The 26,037-nt window shown below is 37.9% G+C and overlaps 1 protein-coding gene across 2 annotated transcripts in view; it reads right to left on the reverse strand.

The window, feature by feature from the left end:
- Window positions 1–2,710: 2,710 nt before the first annotated feature.
- LOC139122117 (myeloid-derived growth factor-like) overlaps window positions 2,711–26,037 on the reverse strand; it is a 30,118-nt gene continuing 6,791 nt past the window's right edge. Inside the window, exons 3-5 of one of the 2 annotated variants that reach the window (XM_070687513.1) lie at window positions 11,655–11,798; window positions 5,250–5,310; window positions 2,711–3,094 (exon numbers count right to left, since the gene is read on the reverse strand). In XM_070687513.1, coding sequence (XP_070543614.1) covers window positions 3,012–3,094; window positions 5,250–5,310; window positions 11,655–11,798 — 288 coding nt within the window. In that variant the 3' untranslated portion in view covers window positions 2,711–3,011. The remainder of the gene's footprint in view (window positions 3,095–5,249; window positions 5,311–11,654; window positions 11,799–26,037) is intronic. The other variant, XM_070687515.1, reaches the window with a different exon arrangement.

Below are 26,037 nucleotides of genomic sequence, written 5' to 3' on the forward strand. Positions count from 1 at the left end.
CCGATGAGAACAATATTTCAAATTTTACACTATTCTATCATTTTGTAAAATTTCGGCTGTAAAAATTTCGATTTCGTTACATTTTCCTAATAATTACTATCATCCAATTTTCCCAAATTAGTTCCAATCGTGTTTTTTGTGTCCTGGGCCTGAACCTGACAGGTTTTGCCTCTGTATGTTATTTGGAATTGAAACATCGCAGCATCCCTTGTAAATCTAGAGTTACAAAACTTGTCAAATTTACCACCTTCCATGAGCCCACCACCGACGTTGATGGAACAGTCCATTTGTATCATATGATTGGATGGTTGCTCTGACAGTCAGTTTTTCTTCAATGTATGTAATTGTGATTAAAAAACTAGTAATAACATGCATACATGTATATACAAAAACAGGACACAAAATGACAGCGGCAAATCATGTTTAACACTTTACAACATTTTATTCCGATCCTTCAAAACTCTCCCATCATCTACATGCAGCTGCCAGTCAAAAATGTTTTTTGCAGTGTAGGCATATCAGTTTACTCAGTGGAGGAGCTGCCTGCTGAGTTTGGTGGATATCTTATCAGTCTTCAGACCATAAAACAGACTCTTGTTTAGGTAAACGCCAGGTCAAATAGCAAAGTACTCAGCCAAGTTTCTGGGTAATTACCTAATTAAGTGTTCCAATAACTCGTGCGCCAAGTGTAAAAGTGTCAATTCTAAAGTTTGAATACAGTATTTTGAATGTGCTGTGAATGTATTCCACTCTTTTTATGCATAAAGCAGATGACCAGAACTGTTGTAATATGACATTAAACTGGTCCAATAATCATTTCCATTCAAGGTAATACATTACCAGGTCTATAGCACATGTGATTGTGAAATATTAATGCATGTTGCTTTCTAATACTGAATTCTCATAGAGGAAACAGAAAAGTATCAAGAACTTGTCATGCTTTTCATATGAACTGCAGATTTCATAATGATCAGTACACCTTGCAAAACAGACTTTCAATTTACAGACATCAAGATATATCTGACATAATATCTCTGATATATTAATTTACTGTGCCCGAAGGGCGCACCCAAAATTATTAAACATCAAGATATATCTAATATATATACATATCTGACATATGAAAGTCATGCAGCTGAAGGGCATGCTGAAAAATATTGTTTGATATTTTTAAAGAATGCGTCCGAAGGACACGGCGAAAAATTTTAAACATACAAGTATGTCAGATATATTGTATGTCTGATATATTAAAGTTTTGCATAAGGGCGGGGCTCTAAAAAAATGTCTTATTATTATCAAGTTATGCGCCTGAAGGGCGCGCCGAAAAATGCAACTGAATGATGAAATTTGTGGCTGGCACAATGCATTTTTCGCAAGTATGAGCCATGTCGAAATTAAAAAACACACTGACCCCCCCAGGCTGAGGAAACTGACCAGTCCCTTGGGCTGAAAGGTTAGGTGATGAGTTTAGCCGTCTTACTCACCATCCATGCACAACAGAATGAAAAGCCCCATCTTAAAGTCAAGACCGCCCACATTAAGCCGACTGATCCATCAGCTCAGTTGGTAGAGCATCCGTAATGTATACAGGGGTGTGGGTTTGAGTCCTGCATGGGTCACTTCTCATTCACTACTGTGTGTGTATATATATATATATATATATATATATATATATATATATATTATATATATATATATATATATATATATATATTATATATATATATATATATATAATATATATATATATATATATATATATATATATATATATATATATATATATATATATAACCGTACTCTCTGTGCCCAAGTTCAGAGGTTGCCATAAAGCCATTATGGTGATATCCGGGAGGGCACATTGTATACATTTTGTGAGTATATATATATATATATATATATATATATATATATATATATATATATATATATATATTATATATATATATATATATATATATATAATATATTATATATATATATTATATTATTATTATTATTATTATTATTATTATTATAAGCGAGACTGGTGTAGTGGGCTACAAGGCTACTGCAATATTCCTATGCTGAACTATGAAATATGTAAGGGCTGGATTATAACACTTACTATACCTAGTATGTATCGATTTTTAAAACAACACTGTGCTATGGTAACAGATTTGGTTCTGAGTAGTATTTTTGTCATTGGCCATGACTGGAATAATTATATTATTGATGTTATCAAAACCACTGACTTTCACATGTTCCATAAAGTTTGTTTTGTATAATATCAATCTAAATCTTCCTTCCATACCTGTAACTTGCAGTGACTCATAAATAGCATTTACACAAGTGACAAAAGGACAGTGTGAGCTTTTTTCATTCAAGAAAGAGGCAAACAAAATATCTAGTTCCATCACCAAATGAAAAGAGGCCTTACACTGGTATGCATGATCTACTAGTATAGCACATCTAAAAGTCAACACCAATCACAGCATTCTCAGGCAAGTTTTGATGTCACTGGACAACACAGTGTGCATTGGGCAGAGAAAGATATATATCACAAATCTTTGAAGTACTAGTATATGTATTGATATAGTATGTGACTTTGTATTTGTTTTTTTGTAGCAACATGATGTACCTGAATTTGACATTGAGATATACCTATACAATAGTGAGAAGTTATAAGTTAAATAAATTTTATCTATTTGTTTAACACAAGGAGAAAATGTTGACCTTCCGAGAATGATATGGAAATGTATTATATACCATTTTTATTGCTTAGGAAGAAGAAAATGATACCATATTGAGTGATGAATTGGTCAACCAGAAACACTATTGTGGTCTCAAATGTTTTTTTCATATGTCTTATCAATACCATACACACTCTAAATATGACCTTTTTAACAAAAAAATTGTGCGACCAATTTTGATTTTTACATCCTTGTTGGATGATGACAAACAATTCCCGGTCCATCATGACTAATTGCACGCTATTATTATAAAATTCATGATTCATATCTTCAAAGTAGTTAAAGTTCTGTCTTCCTTGATTTCAATGCAAATACCATTATCTTTGAGAGCTGTGATCGGAAGCTGTCTTCATTTGATGTCACTGAAAAATATGTAAAACAAATTATCTAAGGTTGTATTGGTTGTTAGTTCTCTAAACTTAAGTAGTTTGGGCTGTGACTTGAACTGCTATGTGATCTCACATGTAAACAATTAAAATTGCTAGTTTTATTGTAAACAATTTAAATTGCTAGTTTTATTGCCAACACAGTCATTGAGTAGTTTGGGCTGTGACTTGTATGTGATCTCACATGTACACAATTAAAATTGCTACTGTTTATTGCCACTGTCTGTTGTCGCGCGCAGTGTTCACTTCTGTAGAAACATCTTACAGTTTACAAATGAAGCCTATTTACATGAATATTTCAATATTTATGCACAAGGCAGAATAAGGCACAGTCAAACATTTGAGGTTTTTCTTATCATTTGTAAAATGCTAGGCATAGGTCTATGATTACCAAATATCACCTGTTCATGTCTTGTATCAGCATGAGTGTAATGCTGATATGACATAGGAACAAGTGATATTTGGTAAATAATCTCTAATTGTCTGGCAGCATAATCTGGTAGTTTTGTATCACTTCTTTATAATTTTGAAATTCTGTATCATTTCTTTCCACTCCAAAAAGTCATGGTATTGACTTGTCCATTTGAGTAGTAGAATGGATAATGACACTGATGGATCTCTGGAATTACTCATCAACATGACTTGAGTGTTAGCCTGACATAGGTTCACTGTCAGCCTGACATGGTTTCAGTTTTAGCCTGACATGCCTTGAGTGTTAGCCTGACATAGGTTCACTGTCAGCCTGACATGGTTTTAGTTTTAGCCTGACATGCCTTGAGTGTTAGTCTGACATGCCTTGAGTGTTAGCCTGACATAGCTTCAGTGTTAGCCTGACATGCCTTGAGTGTTAGCCTGACATAGCTTAAGTGTTAGCCTGACATAGCTTAAGTGTTAGCCTGACATAGCTTATGTTTTAGCCTGACATAGCTTAAGTGTTAGCCTGACATAGCTTATGTTTTAGCCTGACATAGCTTAAGTGTTAGCCTGACATAGCTTATGTTTTAGCCTGACATAGCTTAAGTGTTAGCCTGACATAGCTTAAGTGTTAGCCTGACAGCCTAATTGGCTTGAATGTTAGCCTGACATAGCTTCAGTGTCAGCCTGACATAGGTTTACTGTTAGCCTGACAAGTTTTCAGTGTTAGCCTGATATAGCTTCAGTGTTAGCCTGACATGCCTTGAGTGTTAGCCTGACATAGCTTATGTTTTAGCCTGACATAGCTTAAGTGTTAGCCTGACATAGCTTAAGTGTTAGCCTGACAGCCTAATTGGCTTGAGTGTTAGCCTGACATAGCTTCAGTATTAGCCTGACATAGCTTCACTGTTAGCCTGACATAGCTTCATAACTACTTAATCCTACTATGTCCAAACAACTTTGTTCTATGTGCAACTTTAAGCCATTTGTGCTCTCTCACCCCCAACACTTTGATCAAAAACACACCTTGTACCCTTGCTGGTTCAAGCATCACTGAAGAATAGTTTGATGTGTCGTCTCTTTCTGAAGGAAATAATATCTTGGTTATAAGGGTTTCTGTCTTTCAAGAGAACATGTTTTATTTCCCATGTGATGTCTAATATGAACCTATGCTGGACCTAGCTGTTGTGCTGGACCTACATATAGCGGATACACTAGTAGCTGTTATGCTTGATATAGCTAACACAGCTGCTAGGTTAGACCTAGCTGACATAGCTGCTATGCTGGACATAGCTAACATCACTGCTATGCCGGATGTGACTGCATGGCTGCTATGCTGGACCTAGCTGACATAGCTGTTATGCTTGACATACTTAACACAGCTGCTATGTTAGACCTAGCTAACACAGCTGCTATGTTAGACCTAGCTGACATGGCTGCTATGCTGGACATAGCTAACATCACTGCTATGCTGGATGTAACTAACATGGCTGCTATGCTATAGTAACCTAACTGACATGGCTGCTGTGCTGGACCTAGCTGACATAGCTGTTATGCTTGACATAGCTAACACAGCTGCTATATTAGACCTAGCTGACATGTCTTCTATGCTGGATGTAACATGGCTGTTATGCTGGACCTAGCTAACATAGCTGCTATGCTGATATGTTAACTACCTACCGTAGTTAACATATTTTTTAAACAATCCATTCCTTACCTTTATTCTTTACTTTGTCTATTGAATATTCTTCAGGTCGAAGTATGGATTCAGCATCTCCCTATCAAAACATAATACAATTTTATTACAGACTAGCTAGTATTTAATTTTGCGATAATAATACAAATACAAGTATTTCATCCTTGCTGGAAACATTCTCAAGAGACAAGGAAGATCTATGAGATCCACAGATAAACATTGTATTACAGATGTAGGTGTAGGCTGCTAGTCAGATGTACATGAGAATGCAATGACCGAGACTGGTCAGTTTCTTCGGCCGGGGGGGGGGGGGGGGGGGCCACACCTGTTTTGACTTTGGTGATAGGGGGGGGTCACCATGTTTTTGAAATGCCCAATAGGGGGGGTCAGTGTGTTTTTGAATTTCGACACAGGCTCATCATTGCCTAAAATGCATCGTGTCAGCCACAAATTTCATCCAGTTGCATTTTTCGGCACGCCCTTCGGGCGATTAACTTTAATAATCTGACATATTTTTCAGCAAGCCCAACTTTAACATATCAGGCATACATATATCAGAGATATATGTATGTTCAATATCTTTCAGCGTGCTCTTCGAGCGCATTACTTTAATATATCAGACATTTTTCAGCACACCCTTCCTGTGCATTACTTTAATATACAAGACATATATATCAGAGATATCAGGATGTTTCATATTTTTCTCCGCGCCCTTTGGGCGCCATACTTTAATAAATCAGAAATATATGCCAGAGATATCTTGATGTTTGCTAAGTGAAAGTGTACTATTATGAAATCTGCATTTCATATGAAAAGCATGACAAATTCCTGATACTTTTCTGTTCTCTCTATGAGAATTCAGTATGAGAAAGCAACATGCACAAATATCAATGTTACAAGAAAAGGTCATCTCAGACTCTGCACACATCAGATTTGGCTAAAATGCCTCTCTATGGTTCCTCAGGTGATTTAATTGGATGGCTGGCAAGTCTTAACACCCATCAAAGTTTTTGATTTACTGCTTTTTCCTGTTTGATATAAATGATTGACATCCATTTCTGTACAACAGTTCAGTACATCTGGTTAAGCATAGAAAGTGTGAAATACATTCACAGCTTATTCAAAATGTACTGTACTCAAACTTTAAAATTGACACTTTGAAATTCCTATCTTACAACTGACATGCCAACAATTTCATTAAAACACAGAATGACTGTTAAAATATAAATGTATGTAAAATATTATATATATATATATAATATTACATATATATATATATATATATATATATATATATATATATATATATATATATATATATATATATATATATATTACAGTATTATATTATTACATATTACAGTTGTCACGTGCGTGGGGGGGGGGCAATAGGGGGGGGGTCACCCTGTTTTCAAAATTTGGAATAGGGGGGTCAGCCACTTTTTGACGTTGGCAAAAAAAAACCCACCCCCCCCCCCCCCCCCCCGGCCGAAGAAACTGACCAGTCCCTAAGTCACCTTAACAATGACATTGAGACACTGAAGGGATTGAATTGTGCCCAAATTTCACCCTATAGTTTTATGTCATAATGCTTTTGAGAGGAGAACAATACCTTGATTTTCTAAACACTTTTTGAGGGAAGAATACTATACACTTTTTTGGGTTGATGATGAAAATTTTATGTTGAGATACTGGTAGTGCCATTTTATTGCCTTTCATGCAATGGTACGAAGTAATGTGCATACACCATTGTTATTTGTTGCTGTAATTTTCTCTGAATTCCCATTTGCTAAATAAATGTCATTTTTTTACAATGCAATGGCTTCAAAATTCAAACATGAATAGGAGGCATAAAACGTATCCACTGACTGAAGACTTCTACCTGTAATATCATCAGTTATAATAATGTGTATTTATAACAATGTATATCATTTACTCTCAGAGTAACTAAGGGGTGTACCATTTGATATCCTGGGGGGTCTGGAAGATTTTCAAAAAAAAAATTCCCAAGCAAGTGTCAAGGAAAAAAATCCAGCCAGAGGGGGCTTAGGAAAAAAAAAGATGGCTCACTAAGGTGAAAGAAAAAAATCCATCACAAGTTACTTTCTGGAACACATTTTTTTATTTTCAGGGCACCCTTCAGGTGCAGATTGAAGACTGTGTCAGATACACAATGGTTCTTTGTCCAAATAAATTTGGGGAGTGCTATATTTAGATTTTAATGTCTTGGTTCTATCCCAAGGGTATAATTTTGGTCAGTACATGTAGCAACTTTTGGCTTTTAAACTTCTTGTTCTGTTTGTTAGCTTCTTTCTTTCCACTAGATTTTGATATCACAATGTAATTTTGGATGTAAACACAAGATAATAAAAGCATATTACATCTGTGATTGTTCACGACTAAACTGGGATTCTTTACATTATGAATTAATATTATATAGGGCTCAGCCCTTGGTGTCGCACCAGGGGTTAAGATTGGCAATGTTATTTGTATTGATTCATGATAAAATGTAATTAATTGTTACTTCATAAACGTATATATGACAACCTTGCCCAGTTTCCCTCTGATGAAAGCAGTTCACGTACGTACACGCGCGGACGTCAAACCTTGCAGCAGTGCAGGTAGGCCTACAGATTTTCTGTAACGTGTAAAAATTTTGGACAAAAATTGGCAAGTTTTACATTGATAACAGCCTATTGCGTTAAACAAGGGACGTATCATGCAATCATTATCATTGCAATGGTAACCGCACTACCCAACTTCCACTTGCAAGCTGAAAACTATAGCGTTCCGTCTAAAAACTGGCAATTTTTGAATTTAACTATTGACACTGCGGCGCGTTTTCTAAAATTCAATCCCAGCATTCTTTGCGTATGCCGCCGTTCATATGCGCGACTGTTTTCTCCCTTTTTCTATATTAACGATATTCAGTATCAGCGACAAGGTGCATAATAACATTTACTGGCTAATAAAAGAGGTATATTTTATAAATGGCATGTTATATAATAATAATTTGTTTCGTATTTGTTTATTTACGAGTACTCAAAAAAAAAACATGGCGGCGCCCACGAAAGAAGGGTACACTTTCGGTTACTCGCATAGTATATTATGAACAAGTCATCGTTGATGACACAGTCCCCACTTGTTAATCGGTACTTTGATTACAGGTCCTCAAAGAGGATAGAGTCCTCTTCATTAGGTCTGTGATAAAAATACTTTTGAATGAATTCGCTTGATACATGTCTGAGTTATGGTTCAGGACATGAAAAAAATCGTAACAAAATGGTCGCACAGCGGCCATATTGGATCGCATCACAAAACAAATTGATGTGCATAGCTATGACATTGGTCGATGTCCTTGTACCAACTTTGAATAAAATTGGTCAAAACATGCGGATATGCCTGAGAAATGGCTCTGTACATGAAAAAATCGTAATAAAATGGCCGCCTGGCGGCCATATTGGATCGTATCACAAAACAGATTGACGTGCATATGTATGACATAGGTCAATGTCCTTGTACCAACTTTGAATAAAATCGGTTGAGATATGCCTGAGTTATGGCTCTGTACATGAAAAATCGTAAAAATGGCCGCACAGCGGCCATATTGGATCGTATCACAAAACAAATTGCCGTGCACAGCTATGACATTTGTCAATAAGCTTGTACCAACTTTGAATAAAATCGGTTGAAACGTGCCTGAGTTATGGCTCTGTACATGAAAAATCGTAATAAAATGGCCACCTGGCGGCCATATTGAATCGTATCACAAAACAAATTGATGTGCATATCTATGACATTGGTCAATGTCCTTGTACCAACTCTGAATAAAATCGGTCAAACATGCCTGAGTAATGGCTCTGTACATGAAAAAAATCGTAATAAAATGGCCGCCTGGCGGCCATATTGGATCGTATCACAAAACAAATTGATGTGCATATCTATGACATTGGTCAATGTCCTTGTACCAACTCTGAATAAAATCCGTCGAAACATGCCTGAGTAATGGCTCTGTACATGAAAAAATCGTAATAAAATGGCCGCCTGGCGGCCATATTGGATCGTATCACAAAACAAATTGACGTGCATCTGTATGACATTGGTCAATGTCCTTGTACCAACTTTGAATAAAATCGGTTGGAACATGCCTGAGTTATGGCTCTGTACATGAAAAAATCGTAATAAAATGGCCGCCTGGCGGCCATATTGGATCGTATCACAAAACAAATTGACGTGCATCTGTATGCCATATGAAGTAATCCTTCTATCAAGTTTGAATGAAATCGCTCCAGGCATCTCAGAGATATCTGCGTGAACGGACGGACGCACGCACGGACGGACGCACGCACGCACGCACGCACGCACGCACGGACATGACCAAACCTATAAGTCCCCCCGGACGGTGTCCGTGGGGACTAATAAGCGCATGCGTAGTCAGTAAGCCGCTGGCGCGACTATAAATGAGAATTCTATAATTTAGACAGCTTGAATAAAAATGGGAAATACTAAGCATGCATATGACAAAGAAACCATTATTGTCATGATGTCATAAAAGTAACATAATGAAAAACTTCAGATATATGAAGACTGTGTCAGATACACATCTCTTTCATTCTGACTTGTTCAACTTGAAGTTGAAAATCTTTATTGTATGTGCTAATATGCCAGAGTGGCATACAGTTCAATAAAGATCAATTCTATTCTATATGGCTTGAAGCAACAGACAATGACAAATATTTAATTTGAACTGAATGAACTTTAATAACTTAACAGTAAATAAACTTTAAAAATTTAAACACTCAGTTCCAGAGGCATAAACATTTGAATATATGTACAAGTATTGTGTTACAACTGATTATCTAAGGGACTGGTCAGTTTCTTCGGCTTAGGGGGGGTTGCGGTTGATTCATTGGGGGGTGGGGAGGGGAGTCACCCTGTTTTTGACTTTGGTGATAGGGGATCACCATGTTTTTGAAATGCCCAACAGGGGGGTCAGCATGTTTTTGAATTTAATAGGGGGGGGGGGGGGGGGGGGTCAGTGTGTTTTTGAATTTTGACATGGGCTCTTACTTGCCTAAAATGCATTGTGCCAGCCACAAATTTCATCATGCAATTGCATTTTTTAGTGCGCCCTTTGGGCGCGTAACTTTAATGATAATCAGACACATTTTTCAATGCCCCCTTAGGGTGTGAAACTCTAATACATCAGACCTATACATAAGAGATATCTGTTTTTTTAAAAATTTTTGGCGAAGAGGGGCTGAAAAAAATTCGCCAATCCGACATTTTATTTGCCATTTGACTGTCTGGCGAGCAACAGCAGAAAAACTGCAATTGTTAGTAAAATGTCAATTAATTGGAAGGAAGGATAGAAGGAAGGAGATCATTTTAAGGTACAAAATCTTTCATCATGCATTTCTTTCAGTTTCATCTACAGTTGCAGGGTAGTCAACCTGACTTACGGATATCAATAGATTTCAAGTGGTATGCTGAGGCAGGTGACTGAGGAAAGGCATGTTCATTTATATTATCATATACCGGTACCTACATTCACGTGCCTGTGTAAAGCTATGGGAGAAAGCGCCCTCAGATCCGTGCATTTTTTTTATACGTATCATGTCCCGGCCCGGTGCCCAAATATGGGCAGTCTCGTGCATTTCTGAACTATTTTGATTCTGGTTACTACGCGTGTTGCTATCCGCAAACATTCCATTCGTACACAAAGCTAGCGCGAGATTAGGAAAACGTCTGCTCGCTAGATCATAGTCATAGATCACAGATCACAGTGGAGCCGCACAGGCGACATCGGCTTTTATTTTTAAATTCTAGTGAAATCCTGTGTATACCAAGTGTGTGCCTGTTCAGTATAAAGTACAAGAAACTGACGTCACGCTTTTGTCCTTCTTAGTCCTCAATTTCAGCCTGGATCTCTGTTAGGTCACGTGATATAGTACAGATGTTGCTTTGCACGTTCTAGAATTCTGCAGGTAAACAAATGACGTCATTTTGGATGTCCATCCGCGACGGGAAGTGGCCATCGTATTTATGAAAAATTGACACAAATGGCGATAAATATTTGATATCGCACGCATTTTTTCTCCTAAATAATGTTGAATATTATGTAAACTACATATTTATCATTCCATAAGGTATATGATAAAACCTTTACCGCCCTGATACGGCTTTTGCGGCCTGAGGTTGTACGGCGGAAGGGCCCGAGCTAAAGATTAGTATCATGTAAGATCTTGTTGCAGAACAAAGAGAAGACATGGCCTGATCAGAATACTGCCAGTACCTATTGCATTATGTTCATAAATATCGATGAAAGCACAGCATTCAACTGTGCTAAGCAGCCAAGGGCTGTACTTACTATATATGGCAAAGACAGAAAACACAGCATTGAACTCAGCTGTGAGATGTACTTACAAAGGCTGCAGCTTCTTCTAGTTTTGCTCCTTTAATTTTTAATTTGAACTGTTGGAAAAATAGGTAAGATCTTCCACCAGGTCTTTCAACAGAACAAGAATAAGAACTCTTATCCGGACTCCTTGATATTGTCATCACCCAACTCTAAAAAGGAATCATCAACTCCAGTGAAAGCATCCAAAACAAAGTTCATGAAAGTATGCAAGAAAAAAAGTTCACATTGATTTGGAGAAAACTCTCAATTTTTAACAAAAGTAGTATTGAAAATTGATTTAAGAATAACTTGATACACACATTGAAATTTAGCAATTACAGAAGAAATTCATTCACCATATGAGATAAAATGTGCATTAAAAGTGAAGAACTACTGCATAAACTAGAAGATATGTTGCTTGACAGATCTTCTGGTCTACGTTATACAGTGACATTAAAGATTCAATAATCTCATGTATTGCAGTGTAATATTGCTGCAACTTATGATGATAGCTACACCAATATTTTAACTTACATTATTATTCACAGGAACAATTCAAGTGGAGTAAAGAGCCAACACCTAATATACAATGCTATTTGACCTTTGTGAACTTGCTGCTCTTTCTTGTAAATATTCTAAATTGTCTGTTAGTGATGGAAGTCAATCAGTAACATAGTTTAGTTACATAGTCAGGGCTTGAAATTAGCGGTAGTCTCGCGTCAACTGACTACAAATTTCTCCTTAGAGACTACCAACTTTGCAAAGTGGTAGTCACAATTGACTACCAGAAACAAGCGGACCATTCTCCGCTGTGACAGGCAGAAAACCGCAGCACTAACCTAGTTGATAGCAACTTCAAACTTTTCAACAATTGGCAAATGATTTTGAAACATTTATGTAAATATTATTTTGCTCGGCATGCAGTCGACATTCTCTTCAATATCGTGGTTGCGTCGGTCAGGTAATGACACGTCGCATGTTGGCATCGAAACGAGAAAGTGAAAATTGAAAGAATGAGCATATTGAACCATTTCCGACGAGTTTCCGAGCCGTCTCCGAGCTTGAGATCTGAGACGGTGGTGGGAGATGAAACGGTGACACTAAAAGCTCAACACATCAAGGTCACTGAGCTGACAGAGTCAGCGACGTTCGCGGCATAAACAAGTCCCGGGACTTGATGACGCAGGTGATGGAAACACACCCAAAAAGCTCAAATTCATGAGAAATTTTCAGAAGTCTTGGCGAATTAGCAGAGAATCCTGGCTGAAATATGACTAGCTGAAAAGTGCGATGTTCTGTAGTATCAGCCCAGGGAGTGACACTTCCCCTTTCACGAGTGAGACTGGCTGTATCAACGATCTGAAAGCACAAGGCGAGTACTTCACATTGAGCAGTCAACAAAACGGTCCTATGACATTCCGCGTTGGCATTACGTTGAATGTCAACTGGCGACGTGGATAATGCCTGAAACGTAGCTCAGCGTGGCACGGCTGTGTGTTACCGGCGTTATATGGGGAGGTTACTGCAGTCTGCAGCTTTGCTACGGTTCCGTAGCCCTACCACTCCCTTTGCTGGTTGTGTTGGGGGAGCAATTACAGAAGAAATTGAAACTGAAATCAAGAAACTGTTCTTGATTTTTCATGGTCCACTCCCCCAACACAACCAGCAAAGGGAGTGGTAGGGCTACGGAACCGCAGCAATCTGCAGCTATAAATTACACTCAAACTCCATTGAATATCATTAAAAATAGTGACAATGTGTCACTGTTTGCTCCCATATACCGGTAGTTATCAAAACAAGCCAACAGGATGAAACATGGACATACATGAGACAAACTGACATACACAGACTGGCACAAAGTGATAACATTGGCCCTAAAGCGTGCCTTGGCCCATGGAGAGTGATAAAGATATAACAAACAGCTGAATGTAATGATAAAATAGTTAAATATAGGCCTACAGGCACTCAGGATGAATATGTTACAACTCTAAAAACACGCAATCCGGGTTTTCAACTGGCTTTGCGCTCACACAAAACATTTAGAACTACACTCCCATATACCAAGTTGGATCAAAAATTTAACCATCTCCTCGAAAATCACGCCGATGAATGTGTTGCTCGCATCATCTTGAAGAAATCGGCCGTGTTTTGAGACCAAGTGCAGTGAAATGTGGCCTGCAGAACGATTCTACCATATGATGTAATTTATTCCACTACTGATTGGCTGATCAACGGCCAAAACAAAGGTCATGGCAAGACGTCACTGGTGTAGTATAGTTGAACCAATCAGCAGTGGAAAAAATGACATCATATGGTAGAATCGTTCTGCAGGCCGCATTTCACCGCGCTTGGTCTCAAAACACGGCCGATTTCTTCAAGATGACGCGAGTAACACATTCATCGGCGTGATTTTTGAGGAGATGGTTAAATTTGTGATCCGACTAGGTATATGGGAGTGTAGTTCTGAATGTTTTGTGTAAGCGCACAGCCAGTTGAAAACCCGGATCGCGTGTTTTTTGAGTGACTGTGTTGCACACCTTGTGAGTATTTAGGTTGCAGTGGCGGGCATATCGACTACGGGATCAATAGATCGATCTGAAAATCGATCTACTTAGCAGACTACCCAGCTAAGGAGCGCCTGTGGTTACAACAAATTGATTAGTTTCTTTTCCTTTTCTACTTCTGTGATAATTTTTAAGACAATCAATCTGCAAGGCAGTTTATGTAATGACAATTATGTTATCTTTTACAAGCTAGCACTCAGCAAACTGTTCTTGATTTTTCATGAACAATATTTGACATAGCCTGAAATACATAACATGCAACCAATGTTTACATTTTGCTAATACACTAGATACATGGAAAAATTTCAACATACAATCATTAACTCAGAAACCTTACAGGGAAAAGTAAACATTGTTTTCTTCCAGAAAAACTGGTGCATCCACATCTGGAACAACTTAACTTAACCAATTACACAAGGATGATGACACAAGAGATAAAGTTAAGATATTTAACTGTGGTGAACTTGACTAATTCAGTGTTTCATCTAGGCTGCGCGATTGCGCGATTGCCCCTCAATGGTGTGCTGCGCGCCGCCAAGTGTATGTAGAAGGGGCGACCCATCGCGCACTGCACTGAGCTGGCTGGAATGGCATATCAAATATCATGGGTGTCACACTTCGATGCTTTTGACCCATTATCGGCACCTGTTAATACTTTGACAGGCATTGTATAGTGTAGCAAGAACATTTACATGAAAGTAACTAATTTTAGTTTGATTTTGATACTTTTTGTACTTTCCGTATGCTGATTTTGCATATGAAAGCATGTCAGCCCATTGAGAGTTACGTTCACAAAAGTTCATTGCCCTTGTCTCATTATCTTTGTAGGGAAATTGTACGATCGAGAACAGGAGACAAACTGAAGTTTTTGTGCATAGTATGAATGTCCGTAACACTATGAAAATTATTCTGGTAGCAAAAATTGACTCGGAAATTGGACTTTACTGTTACAGTAACGTTTTCAGTTCAGTGAATGGCATTGGCACTGTGACGGTGCCATGCCGATTTTATCCCTTGCCGATTTCGTCCCCCGCGCATGCGCTGACTATCCAACAGGGCTTCACTTGGATAAGATCGGCAGCTATAGCTACCGATTTTGGTTCTGTTGCCGATTTCGACCCTCGATGCAAGATTAAAGTTCACGCTAAAATTTATTTCGTATAATCTACCCATTGGTCACTTTTGAGTGTCTCAATTATGTGAAAATGTATTATAAGTTTGGGGAAGTGCAGCAATCGGTGTAATTTACTTGGAACATAGAACTGCTATAGCTGCCGATTTCGGCTCTGCAGTTGCCGATTTCGACCCTCGACTCAAAATCCAAGTTCAGGCTAAAATTTCTTCGTATATAATCTATCCGGTGGTCAATTTTATGTGTCTCAATTAGTTGAAATGTATTATAAGTTTGGGGAAGTGCATCAATCGGTGTAATTTACTTGGAACATAGAACTTCTATAGCTGCCGATTTCGGTTCTGCAGTTGCCGATTATTTCGACCCTCGACTCAAAATCCAAGTTGACGCTAAAAAAAATTTCTTTCGTACAATCTCGGATGCGTACGCGATCTTGCCAGTTTGTGCCCCATTATCAACCAATACTGTTTCATCAGCAGGAATTTCGGTACAAGTATACGATTTGACAGGCTATGATAAGAATGCTTCTCAAAAAGTCGAAACGGCTGACATATAAAGATAGAAGAAAGTGGCTTTAGATTCGGGGCTACATGTCTGGGGCCGTTTTATGAATAGAAACCATGTTGGATAGTCTGCGCATGTGCGGGGATGAAATCGGCAAGGGATAAAATCGGCACGGCACCGGGATTGCATGCAATGAGAGTCACAAGCAAGCTGCAGTGTCAATGGGCCCCGTTTTTGAATTCAGTGAACAAACATTGACTTATTTTTCGGACAGATAAACCCTAAAGTTAACTATTGATGACAACCAACATTTCTGTTTGTTATTTTCCCACTGTAAAATGACTGACAAAAAGCAATTGGTGCGAATCTGACATCGAGAAACTCCACATTCAAAACACGGCAGACAGAGACCTCCTAAGTTGTTCCTTTTAACTCTACTGAGTCTGCGCACAAAACTACAAGACCAGCTAGGTCACTAGAAAAATACAGCTAACTGGTTTGTATAGGGCAATCTTGATCCAAACTCTGCTGTGGTTAGGGATGATATAAGCACAGTAAAAACGTGACAAACAAATATGTATTATTTTTTCAGGCGAGAAAAAAAAAATTATCTGTTCAACGGGCTCGACCGACCCATATTTGGACCACTCCACATTTTTCTTTTTTTTTCTCGATAAGAGAAAAAAAGGGTAATACAACCTATACTCTTTCCACCCTCTCTGATGAAGATATTTTTTCAAACCATTCATCTATGCTCAGTGAATTTGGCATTCCTTTGAAAGAGAAGGACAAAACACTGCCTATGTTGTATTGGATACCTAAACTGCACAAGAACCCTTACAAACATCGGTTTATTGCAGGATCAAGCAAATGCACTACTAAACATCTGTCACAATTATTGACTATAATTTTAACAACCATCAAAAATGGTCTTTTTCGATATTGTGACAAAGTGTATGAAACGAGTGGGTTGAATCAAATGTGGATATTAAAAAATTCCAAGGAATTGTTGCTTGATTTAAACGTCAAGAAAAACAAGTACAGGTCAATCCGAACATTTGACTTTTCCACACTATACACCACAATTCCCCACGATAAACTTAAAACAAGGCGTCATCTCTTGTTAAACAAGCTTTCCTGCATAAAAATGGCAGTAGAAGGTACCAATACATTATCATCAACATGGGTCAGGTTATTTTAGTAACAACATGGATGCCCAGCACAAATACACAAATGAAGAAATTATTAACATGCTTAATTCTTAATCGACAACATATTTGTTAAGTTTGGTGGTATGACCTTTCAACAATCTATCGGCATACCAATGGGTACAAATTGTGCACCACTTCTTGCTGACTTATTTCTCTATTCATATGAAGCAGAGTTCCTACAATCTCTCTACAAAGCAGGGTCTAAAAAACTTGCAAGGCGTTTTAACAACACGCACAGATATATTGATGATCTGATTAGTCTAAACAATCCAGACATATCAAATTACTTACATCATATATACCCTGATGAATTGGAAATCAAAGAAACAACTGAGAGTAGGAACTCAGCTTCATATCTTGATCTGTTCCTGCAAGTGGGTACTAATGGGCTACACACCAAGCTGTATGACAAAAGGGATGATTTTGATTTTGAAATCATAAATTATCCCCACTTATCAAGTAATATTCCATCTGCACCTGCTTATGGTGTGTATGTGTCTCAACTTCTCAGATATTGTAGGGCTTGTAAATCCTACGCGGATTTTCACATGAGACACAGCTTATTAGTATCAAAACTAGTGAGACAGGGATATACATCCAAAAGACTCGTGAGGACTTTCAAAAAGTTCTACGGTCAATATTATGACATTGTGGCCAAATATGACACCTCGGTCACTCAAATGATTAGCGACAGCATTCCCGGCTTTGACTTATAACAGTGATTCATATACTGTATCACTTCATACAATATTAGACAATTTTGGGACCAATCCTGACGGGTGTAGCATGCTAGCAGGGTACGCTTACCCATTCCGGACACCTGGTACCACCACTAACTATCAGTGGTTCAGGATGGTCCTACTTAAATTTGTAAATCTCAAATGTCCCATAGACCTGGTAATGTATTACCTTGAATGAAAATGATTATTGGACCAGTTTTATATCATATATTATGAATCTGAAGAAACGCGGAGATGTTATTCAGTGAACATCTGTCTGTAAGATGAATGACCTTCACATTTTCGATGACATTGACTTGAGTGAGATTGATACAGGCTATGATTTGAAGAGTAAAGGTGGAAGTGCATCACAAACATTTGGTCAAGGTGAAGGGCAGGGTTAATACGCCGTGGAAAATAAACTATTACGCCACGTGTTCCGTATAGCATAGACACTCTGTACTGTATTGTTTCACTGGCGTTTATTTCACGTCCGAGTGGTTGTACAGACTATGTTTTCTAGTGTTCGTATTTTCAGTGTTCCTTGAAAATTCTTTATTGTTCTTTGAGTCATCACTCGTTCCGATTTTCATCATGGCTTTCTCCTATCGAATGTGTGATTGTAAGCAGCAGTTCTCACTGCAGGACGGACATGATTTGTGTTTCCGTTGTCGAGAATGCACAAGGAGTCAACCTTGTGACATTTGTTTGACTTGGACACAGGACGAATGGTCTAATTTCGCTCCCTCGCTCGACGACGTCACCCCGGACATCCCTGGGGCTGACCTGTCAGTTTCTGAGTCGTGGGTTTTGGTTGGAATGCACCGTGCTCATATGGCTGGTGACACCAACACAGAAATTAGCTCCGTTAGATTCAGGTGCCGCCAACGAAGCTGTTCGTGCAACAAGTCATCGTTGATGACACAGTCCCCACTTGTTAATGGGTATTTTGATTACAGGTCCTCAGAGAGGATAGAGTCCTCTTCATTAGGTCTGTGATAAAAATACTTTTGAATGAATTCGCTTGATACATGTCTGAGTTATGGCTCAGGACATGAAAAAATCGTAACAAAATGGTCGCACAGTGGCCATATTGGATCGCATCACAAAACAAATTGATGTGCATAGCTATGACATAGGTCAATGTCCTTGTACCAACTTTGAATAAAATCGGTTGAGATATGCCTGAGTTATGGCTCTGTACATGAAAAAATCATAATAAAATGGCCGCACAGCGGCCATTTTGATCGTATCACAAACAAATTGCCATGCACAGCTATGACATTTGTCAATAAACTTGTACCAACTTTGAATAAAATCGGTTGAAACGTGCCTGAGTAATGGCTCTTTACATGAAAAAATCGTAATAAAATGGCCGCCTGGCGGCCATATTGGATTGAATCACAAAACAAATTGACGTGCATATCTATGACATTGGTCAATGTCCTTGAACCAACTCTGAATAAAATCGGTCGAAACATGCCTGAGTAATGGCTCTGTACATGAAAAAATCTAATAAAATGGCCGCCTGGCGGCCATATTGGATCGTATCACAAAACAAATTGACGTGCCAGCTATGACATTGGTCGATGTCCTTGTACCAACTTTGAATAAAATCGGTTGGAACATGCCTGAGTTATGGCTCTGTACATGAAAAAATCGTAATAAAATGGCCGCCTGGCGGCCATATTGGATCGTATCACAAAACAAATTGACGTGCATATCTATGACATTGGTTGATGTCCTTGTACCAACTTTGAATAAAATCGGTTGGAACATGCCTGAGTTATGGCTCTGTACATGAAAAAATCGTAATAAAATGGCCGCCTGGCGGCCATATTGGATCGTATCACAAAACAAATTGACGTGCATCTGTATGACATATGAAGTAATCCTTGTACCAAGTTTGAATGAAATCGCTCCAGGCATCTCAGAGATATCTGCGTGAACGGACGGACGCACAGACGCACGGACGCACGCACAGACATGACCAAACCTATAAGTCCCCCCGGACGGTGTCCGTGGGGACTAAAAAGGTGTTCGTGCGAAGTTTTTCAGCGGGCGGGGAGAAAATATCGATATTTACTATGGGCGGGGAAGAAATTTCATTACTTTCAGCGGGCGGGGAAAATTTTTGACAGTGGGCACCGGAAAATACTTAGAGGGAGGGGAAAGCGGCGTGCTTAACAATGTTCCAAGGTATACTGCTAACTGCTTGCATGGTTTTGTGTTGATCTGGGTTGCATAGTGGGCATCTAGTTGGCAATGGGGAATTTCAGTAGTAGGGAGAGGGCAGCAGGGAGCTTGAATTGTTGTGGGGAGTGGGGAGCGGGCAGACTGTAGATACTGGAGGGCAGTGGGCATCAAAATTCAGTGGGAAGGCACATTTTCAGTGTATACCAGTGGGAGGGCAGTTACGAACAGCTCTCACTTTCCCCTCCAAGTTTTAGGTCAGGGTCAAAAATAAGAAAAATCAGTATATCAGCCTTCAAAACAGGTTTTGTGATGATTTTGAGAAATTCATGAAATTTACCAGTTTGCAGCACCTGTAGATTGAACTGTAGAAGTGAAGGCAAAGAAGCTGTTCTGAGACAACCAACCCATGTCAACAAAAATTGAAAAAATCATGAACGTACTAAACAACATGTCCAGTATATGTTATGTGACTAAGAAAAAGCATGAAACACACAAAAAGTGTTTATATTATATGTTCTGTTCAAGAAAACCCCCCCAAAAAAAATATCCAAAAAAAAAAAAATCTGCCTTACCTACCCAACTTTGAAGTCATCCCGCCCGTTGAACAGCTTTTTTTTTTTTTTTTTGGCCCAACTACTAAAGATTTTTTCTTGCTTTGTGTAAGTACACACAGTTCAGTTAAAAAAGAAAAAAATCCTTTGAAGGTTCATGTACAGTGGAAATGACTAGCTGTTAACAAACATACAGAATATTGTAGCATACAAATTACGCTACAATTTTTCCAGGAATATTAATGCTTACAAATATTAATGAGCCATCCGCCACTTTTCTATTAAAGCTCTACATACATTCACAACAGACATACTCAAATTTGTTGACTTTTGAAAACATCTTATATAGGATGGTGTTTGCAGCCAGCAGCTTGGATTGTGTAAGCAAGTGATTTATGGCTTGTAGTATATGTGTATCACAAGTAACATCATTGCAACATTAAAACTTACCTGTAAAGCCGTGATTATATGTTTTAGTTAAATCCCCCCCCCCAAATTTTAAAATCCCCCTAAAAAATTCCTGCAGAGGGGGACCAGTCCCCCCCTGGTGTAGCATCCTAGATGAAACACCGGACTATTCCTTTCAAATGCTTAGTTAACTTGACATCTCAAACTAAAATACACTGTATGGTTAATTGCGCACAAAAACACATCAGGGGTGGACCATTTGATAAAGGGGGAGGGTGTCTGGAAGATTGATGAGGTACATTATCTTTTTTATCCAATTTACAGTACAGTCTTTTTACCTTTTCTTTTTTCAAACCTTCTCTGGCTGATATTTTTATTGACATTTGTTTGAAATTTTTTTCAAAATCTGCCAGGAACCACCCCCAGGATATCAAATGGTCCACCCCTTTGTATTGACCATCTTTGCATGAGATATACAATGACCAGATGGCAGGAAGTGTGTCAACTATTTACAACCTTGATACTCTTAAACATTGAAAAATTTTTTTAATATATTTGTTTGAAACCAAACCTGCAAAAATCACCTCAGCTATGTTTTCTAATGATTTTTTTACCTCATTTCAACACCAAATACAGTTTACCATATCAAATGCTTACTAAATCACCACATTATATACTCTTAGTTCCAGTAGGTATAAAATTACCTAAAAAAGTCTTAAAAATACAAAATGAAAGATATCCCTGTAAAATTGACAGATTCGCAAAGTTGCCTGAAAAATTCAAAATATCATATTAACATAAACCCTAAGAACCTGTTTCCTAAATATTAAAGCAATCAGACTGGTAAATTTTGAGAAACAAATTTTTTGACCACAAATGAGAAAAATTGCCCCCCAAAACACAAAATTGCAGATTTCATTTTAATTTCAGTATATCTTATTAACATAGACCCCAGGAACCTGTACACTAGATATCAAAGCTACCAGATCAGTAGTTTTTGGAGAAAAATTTGATTGACCAAAAAAGGCAAAATAAAAAAATTGCCAGTTTCAACCTATCTTCAAAACATTATATCGAGATAAATCTTAGATACCTGTATACCAAATATCAAAGCTACCAGATCGATAGTTTGTGGATAAAAAAAATTTGACCAAAAATTGGGAAAATTGCCCCACAATTACAAATATGATAATATCAAGTCGATTTGACTTGACTGAGGTTATCCTGAGGAACATGAATATTAAGTTTCAGACCGATCAGACGAGCGATTTTAGAAAACAAGATTTTTTGACTAAAAACGCAAAAAAAAAAAACCCTAAAAATACAAACATGCTAATTTCAACCCAATTTCTGCACACATAATTAAGAATACCTAAACGAATCTGCATACTAAGTTTCAACCAAATCTGACCAATGCTTACAGAGTTTTAGCCATTTGCAGGATTTTTCCTTTTTTCCCTCATGTGCATATTTTTGGCACTGACATGTTCATTTGAACATATTCACATCTCCACCCCTTGGTGCACCTGTACACCAAATACTAAGACGGCAGCCGTTGCGGTATAGGAGTTTTTTATCTGGACAGACAAACAGACATATATACATACATACACACCATTTTGCCACCTTATAAGAATACCTCCCATTTTCATAGATACACAGTGTTTCAGCCAGCTTTTGCTTGCATGGGGAAACAGTGACCCATAGTAGGTCTGAATGGGGGACAAATTAAATTTTTGGGGGACATGTAATGTATTTCAATAAAACAACACAGTACAGTGTCATTATGTGTCATTATGACCTGGTACTATATTTGGTGTTCAATAGGCAAGTCAGGTGAGTGCATTAACGGTAAGTATATATAGTAGGCCAATGGTGTTGTGCAAAATTGTGCCAACATGAAACTTGCAGTATCATTAAGTTTACTGCTACCACGTGGCATGCGCCATAAACTGTAGGGCTCCCCCTAAGTCACCAAGATGATTAGCCAACTCATTAGCCAAATCAAAAATCTTGTAGCCACTTTGAACAAATTTTAGGCAGTTTATGATCTCAAGTGTGGCAACAACTTTCTTGGTATTCAGGAGTTCTTAATTTTTCAAATCAAAATGTTTTGTATTTTACATTAAGAAATATTTGTTCAGTTTTTATTGCATTAATTATCTGTGTTTTTATGACATTAAAGTGATAGAAATATTTTTTCATTTCTGGTGGTAAACTTTTACCACCAGAAATAAAATTAGGTGGCAATTCTAAAAATCAGGTAGCAATGTGAAGTGTATATTACCACAGATACAGAATATTTCTGTAGCATTCTGTCTGTGTTCACAGAATGACAACTTAAAGGCGGAGCCTCCCTTTAAAAGGACGCGAAGCTATGGCAGCGTTCATTTTGTAAGTAGACACCAAACTGGCAACACGCGGGTACACGCTCCAGAAAATGCCACTTTTTAGTTTTTCCAGGCCGCAAAAACTCGGACACACTGCAGAGCGGTCAGCGCGAAGTTGCTGCCGATGGAACTCTGTGTTTATATTCAAAGTCTAACGCGACTGGAAGACAATTTTTTTGGAAATTCGAGCGTTTGTGGTGGGGAATCAATGACCGTTAGCGATTTGAACCGACCGTCAATCAAACGTTTGTATAAACTCTGTTTGCAGGATTAGCAAAATGTGACAAAAGGTTGAGATCAGTTTGTGTAATCAATGTTATAGAAATCAAATATCGTACTGGCCAAATGTTTGACTGGGAGGAGAACGCCACTAATGCGAGAACCTGGGATTGAAAAGTGCGGCTTTAATACATTTAAGCTACAAGCTCCTAATGTGGCAAATTTATGCAGTTTTTAAGTCATGACGAAAATTTTGTGAGCCACACAGATAAAAATTGTCCATGCAGTAGAAAGCATTGGGTATCATAGTGGCAATGTAGATACGATTATTTTTGTCACAGTTGTGATCAAGCAGGCTCAATAGCATCTTAAGCATAAGTAATTTTCTTGAGACAAAAATGGTTTGGCCAAACCCAAATCCTGTAAAACAATACACAATGATAATGTTCATTTAATTTCCCAATGTTTTAGAGTAATTATTGTTTCAAAGATTCTGATAACATTTTGGCCCAGAAATATTTTCATTTATATTTTGATGTCATCAAGAAATGTTTAGTGATGTTCACTATTATATCATTAAACTGGTGGAATCTGCAGAAATATTAAAATCATTCAGAATCACACCATTTCTTGTATAAGTTATAGCAGTTTGAAATATGCCAAATGGACAATTTTAATAGCTCTACTTTTGAATTGTTGCTTTGATGTTAAGTTACCATGCAAAATTGCAACTCTCAAATGTGACGATTTGAAAATGAATATGCTTACTGCAAGTACAGTTGACAATTTCCCTTTGCCATGACTCTTAATAAAGTATAATTTAAAACTGACAGTCAAGCTAAATGCCATTTCAATTGGAAGGCACCATGAAATTTCTTTTTAACATAAGATTGTCGGCTGACTCGCAGCGTGTTTGCAAGATTATATCTGATTGGTCGATTGTCACTATTCACAGCAACTTAGGGAGTTTATTTGTATTATTTCATTATAACGGTAAGATTCTGCCAACCAATTGGATAACAGCTTCGAAATCGCTGCGAGTCGGCCCAAGATTGTACCTATTGGCTCTCCCTAGGTGGTTTCTTTTGAACCATAATTGTGTACTTAAGGGGTCTTCATTCATGACATCACGTGAAATGACCCAGATTTGACCTTTCAGAAAACCTCAGTTTTTCTCCTTTTCACTTGTACAATGACTCTGTTTGTGAAGTTTCCTTAGAAATTATGGTTTTTACTATCAAACTGAGTAGCTGCAGGCCAAATTTTGATGCAAGCAATGTAGGTAAAACTTGAACTCAAGGACGACCAGTACGCGGCACTCATCTATGCAAAACCAAGCCTCAGTGTATTCATGGACGTTGTACATCGGTGATGTATTGTAGTATCGAACAGCAACAATGTTTATTATACATACCAGGGAATTTGTAACTTTGTAGAAAGGAGAGTAAACTGTTTCAATACATTGCAACTTTGTAGGAAGGAGGGTAAACTGTTTCAACATCTTACAACATTTTATTATTTTATAGCTGTAGTTTTCTGTCCAGGAGGCACTGTCTAAAAATTCAATAGCCACTAAAATATGGCCTACTCAGATTGCGTCATGATGACCCACAACGGTTATTTTATCGGGACAAAACAAAAAAAAATTGCGTCAAATGACACAATGCCGCACGCTGGCTGAAACACTGGATACATATGCACATATGGGAGCTAAAAATGTATTTTATTTTTATAAAAAATGTTGACGACCAAGTCTACTCAGCAGACTACCAATTTTTGAAGTTGGTAGTCACAGCTGACTACCAAGTAAAAATGTTAATTTTGAGTCCTGATAGTAAGTTTACATAGCACCTCATACCCATCGCAAAGATGCCTAATGACACTCACAGTTCACAAAAATGCTAATTGAAATAAATGAGTTTTGAGTCTGGCTTTGAAGATATCAACATTTGGTGTTGTACAGATGTCATGTGGATGATGATTTCACAGTTAAGGAGATGAAAATGAGAATGATTGGTCAATATATGATTTAAGTCTGGTTGAATGTGAGAATAATTGGTCAATATATGATTAAGTCTAGTCTTAGGAACACTGAGTAATTGTTTGCTGACGGAATGAAGACTTCTGCTGGAATCACATTTTGAGATGAGGTCTGAACTGCGTGGTGGAGTCAACCACGTAGTGCTTTATGATCAACAGGATTTTAAATTGGATACTGTAAGTGACTGTCAGCCAGCGTAGCTGTTGGAGTATAGGTGTGATGTGATCATACTTCTTGGCATTGGTAACAAGACAAGCAACACTCTTTTGGGTATTTTGGGATCCCTGTAAGATACTAAATTGTACGATTAGCAAGCGATATAGCAGAGCATTGACATCATCCAGTTAAGCAACAACGGTTGAATGGATTAATATGAGACATGGTATTGTAGACACTGGTAGGTACTGTTGAATTTGTGAAATTCATCAGATGAGGAAATAAATACTAGCTTTGACAAGTGCTGACAATGTGTTT

The sequence above is a fragment of the Ptychodera flava genome, chromosome 21, assembly GCF_041260155.1.
Source record: "Ptychodera flava strain L36383 chromosome 21, AS_Pfla_20210202, whole genome shotgun sequence".
NCBI lineage: Eukaryota > Metazoa > Hemichordata > Enteropneusta > Ptychoderidae > Ptychodera > Ptychodera flava.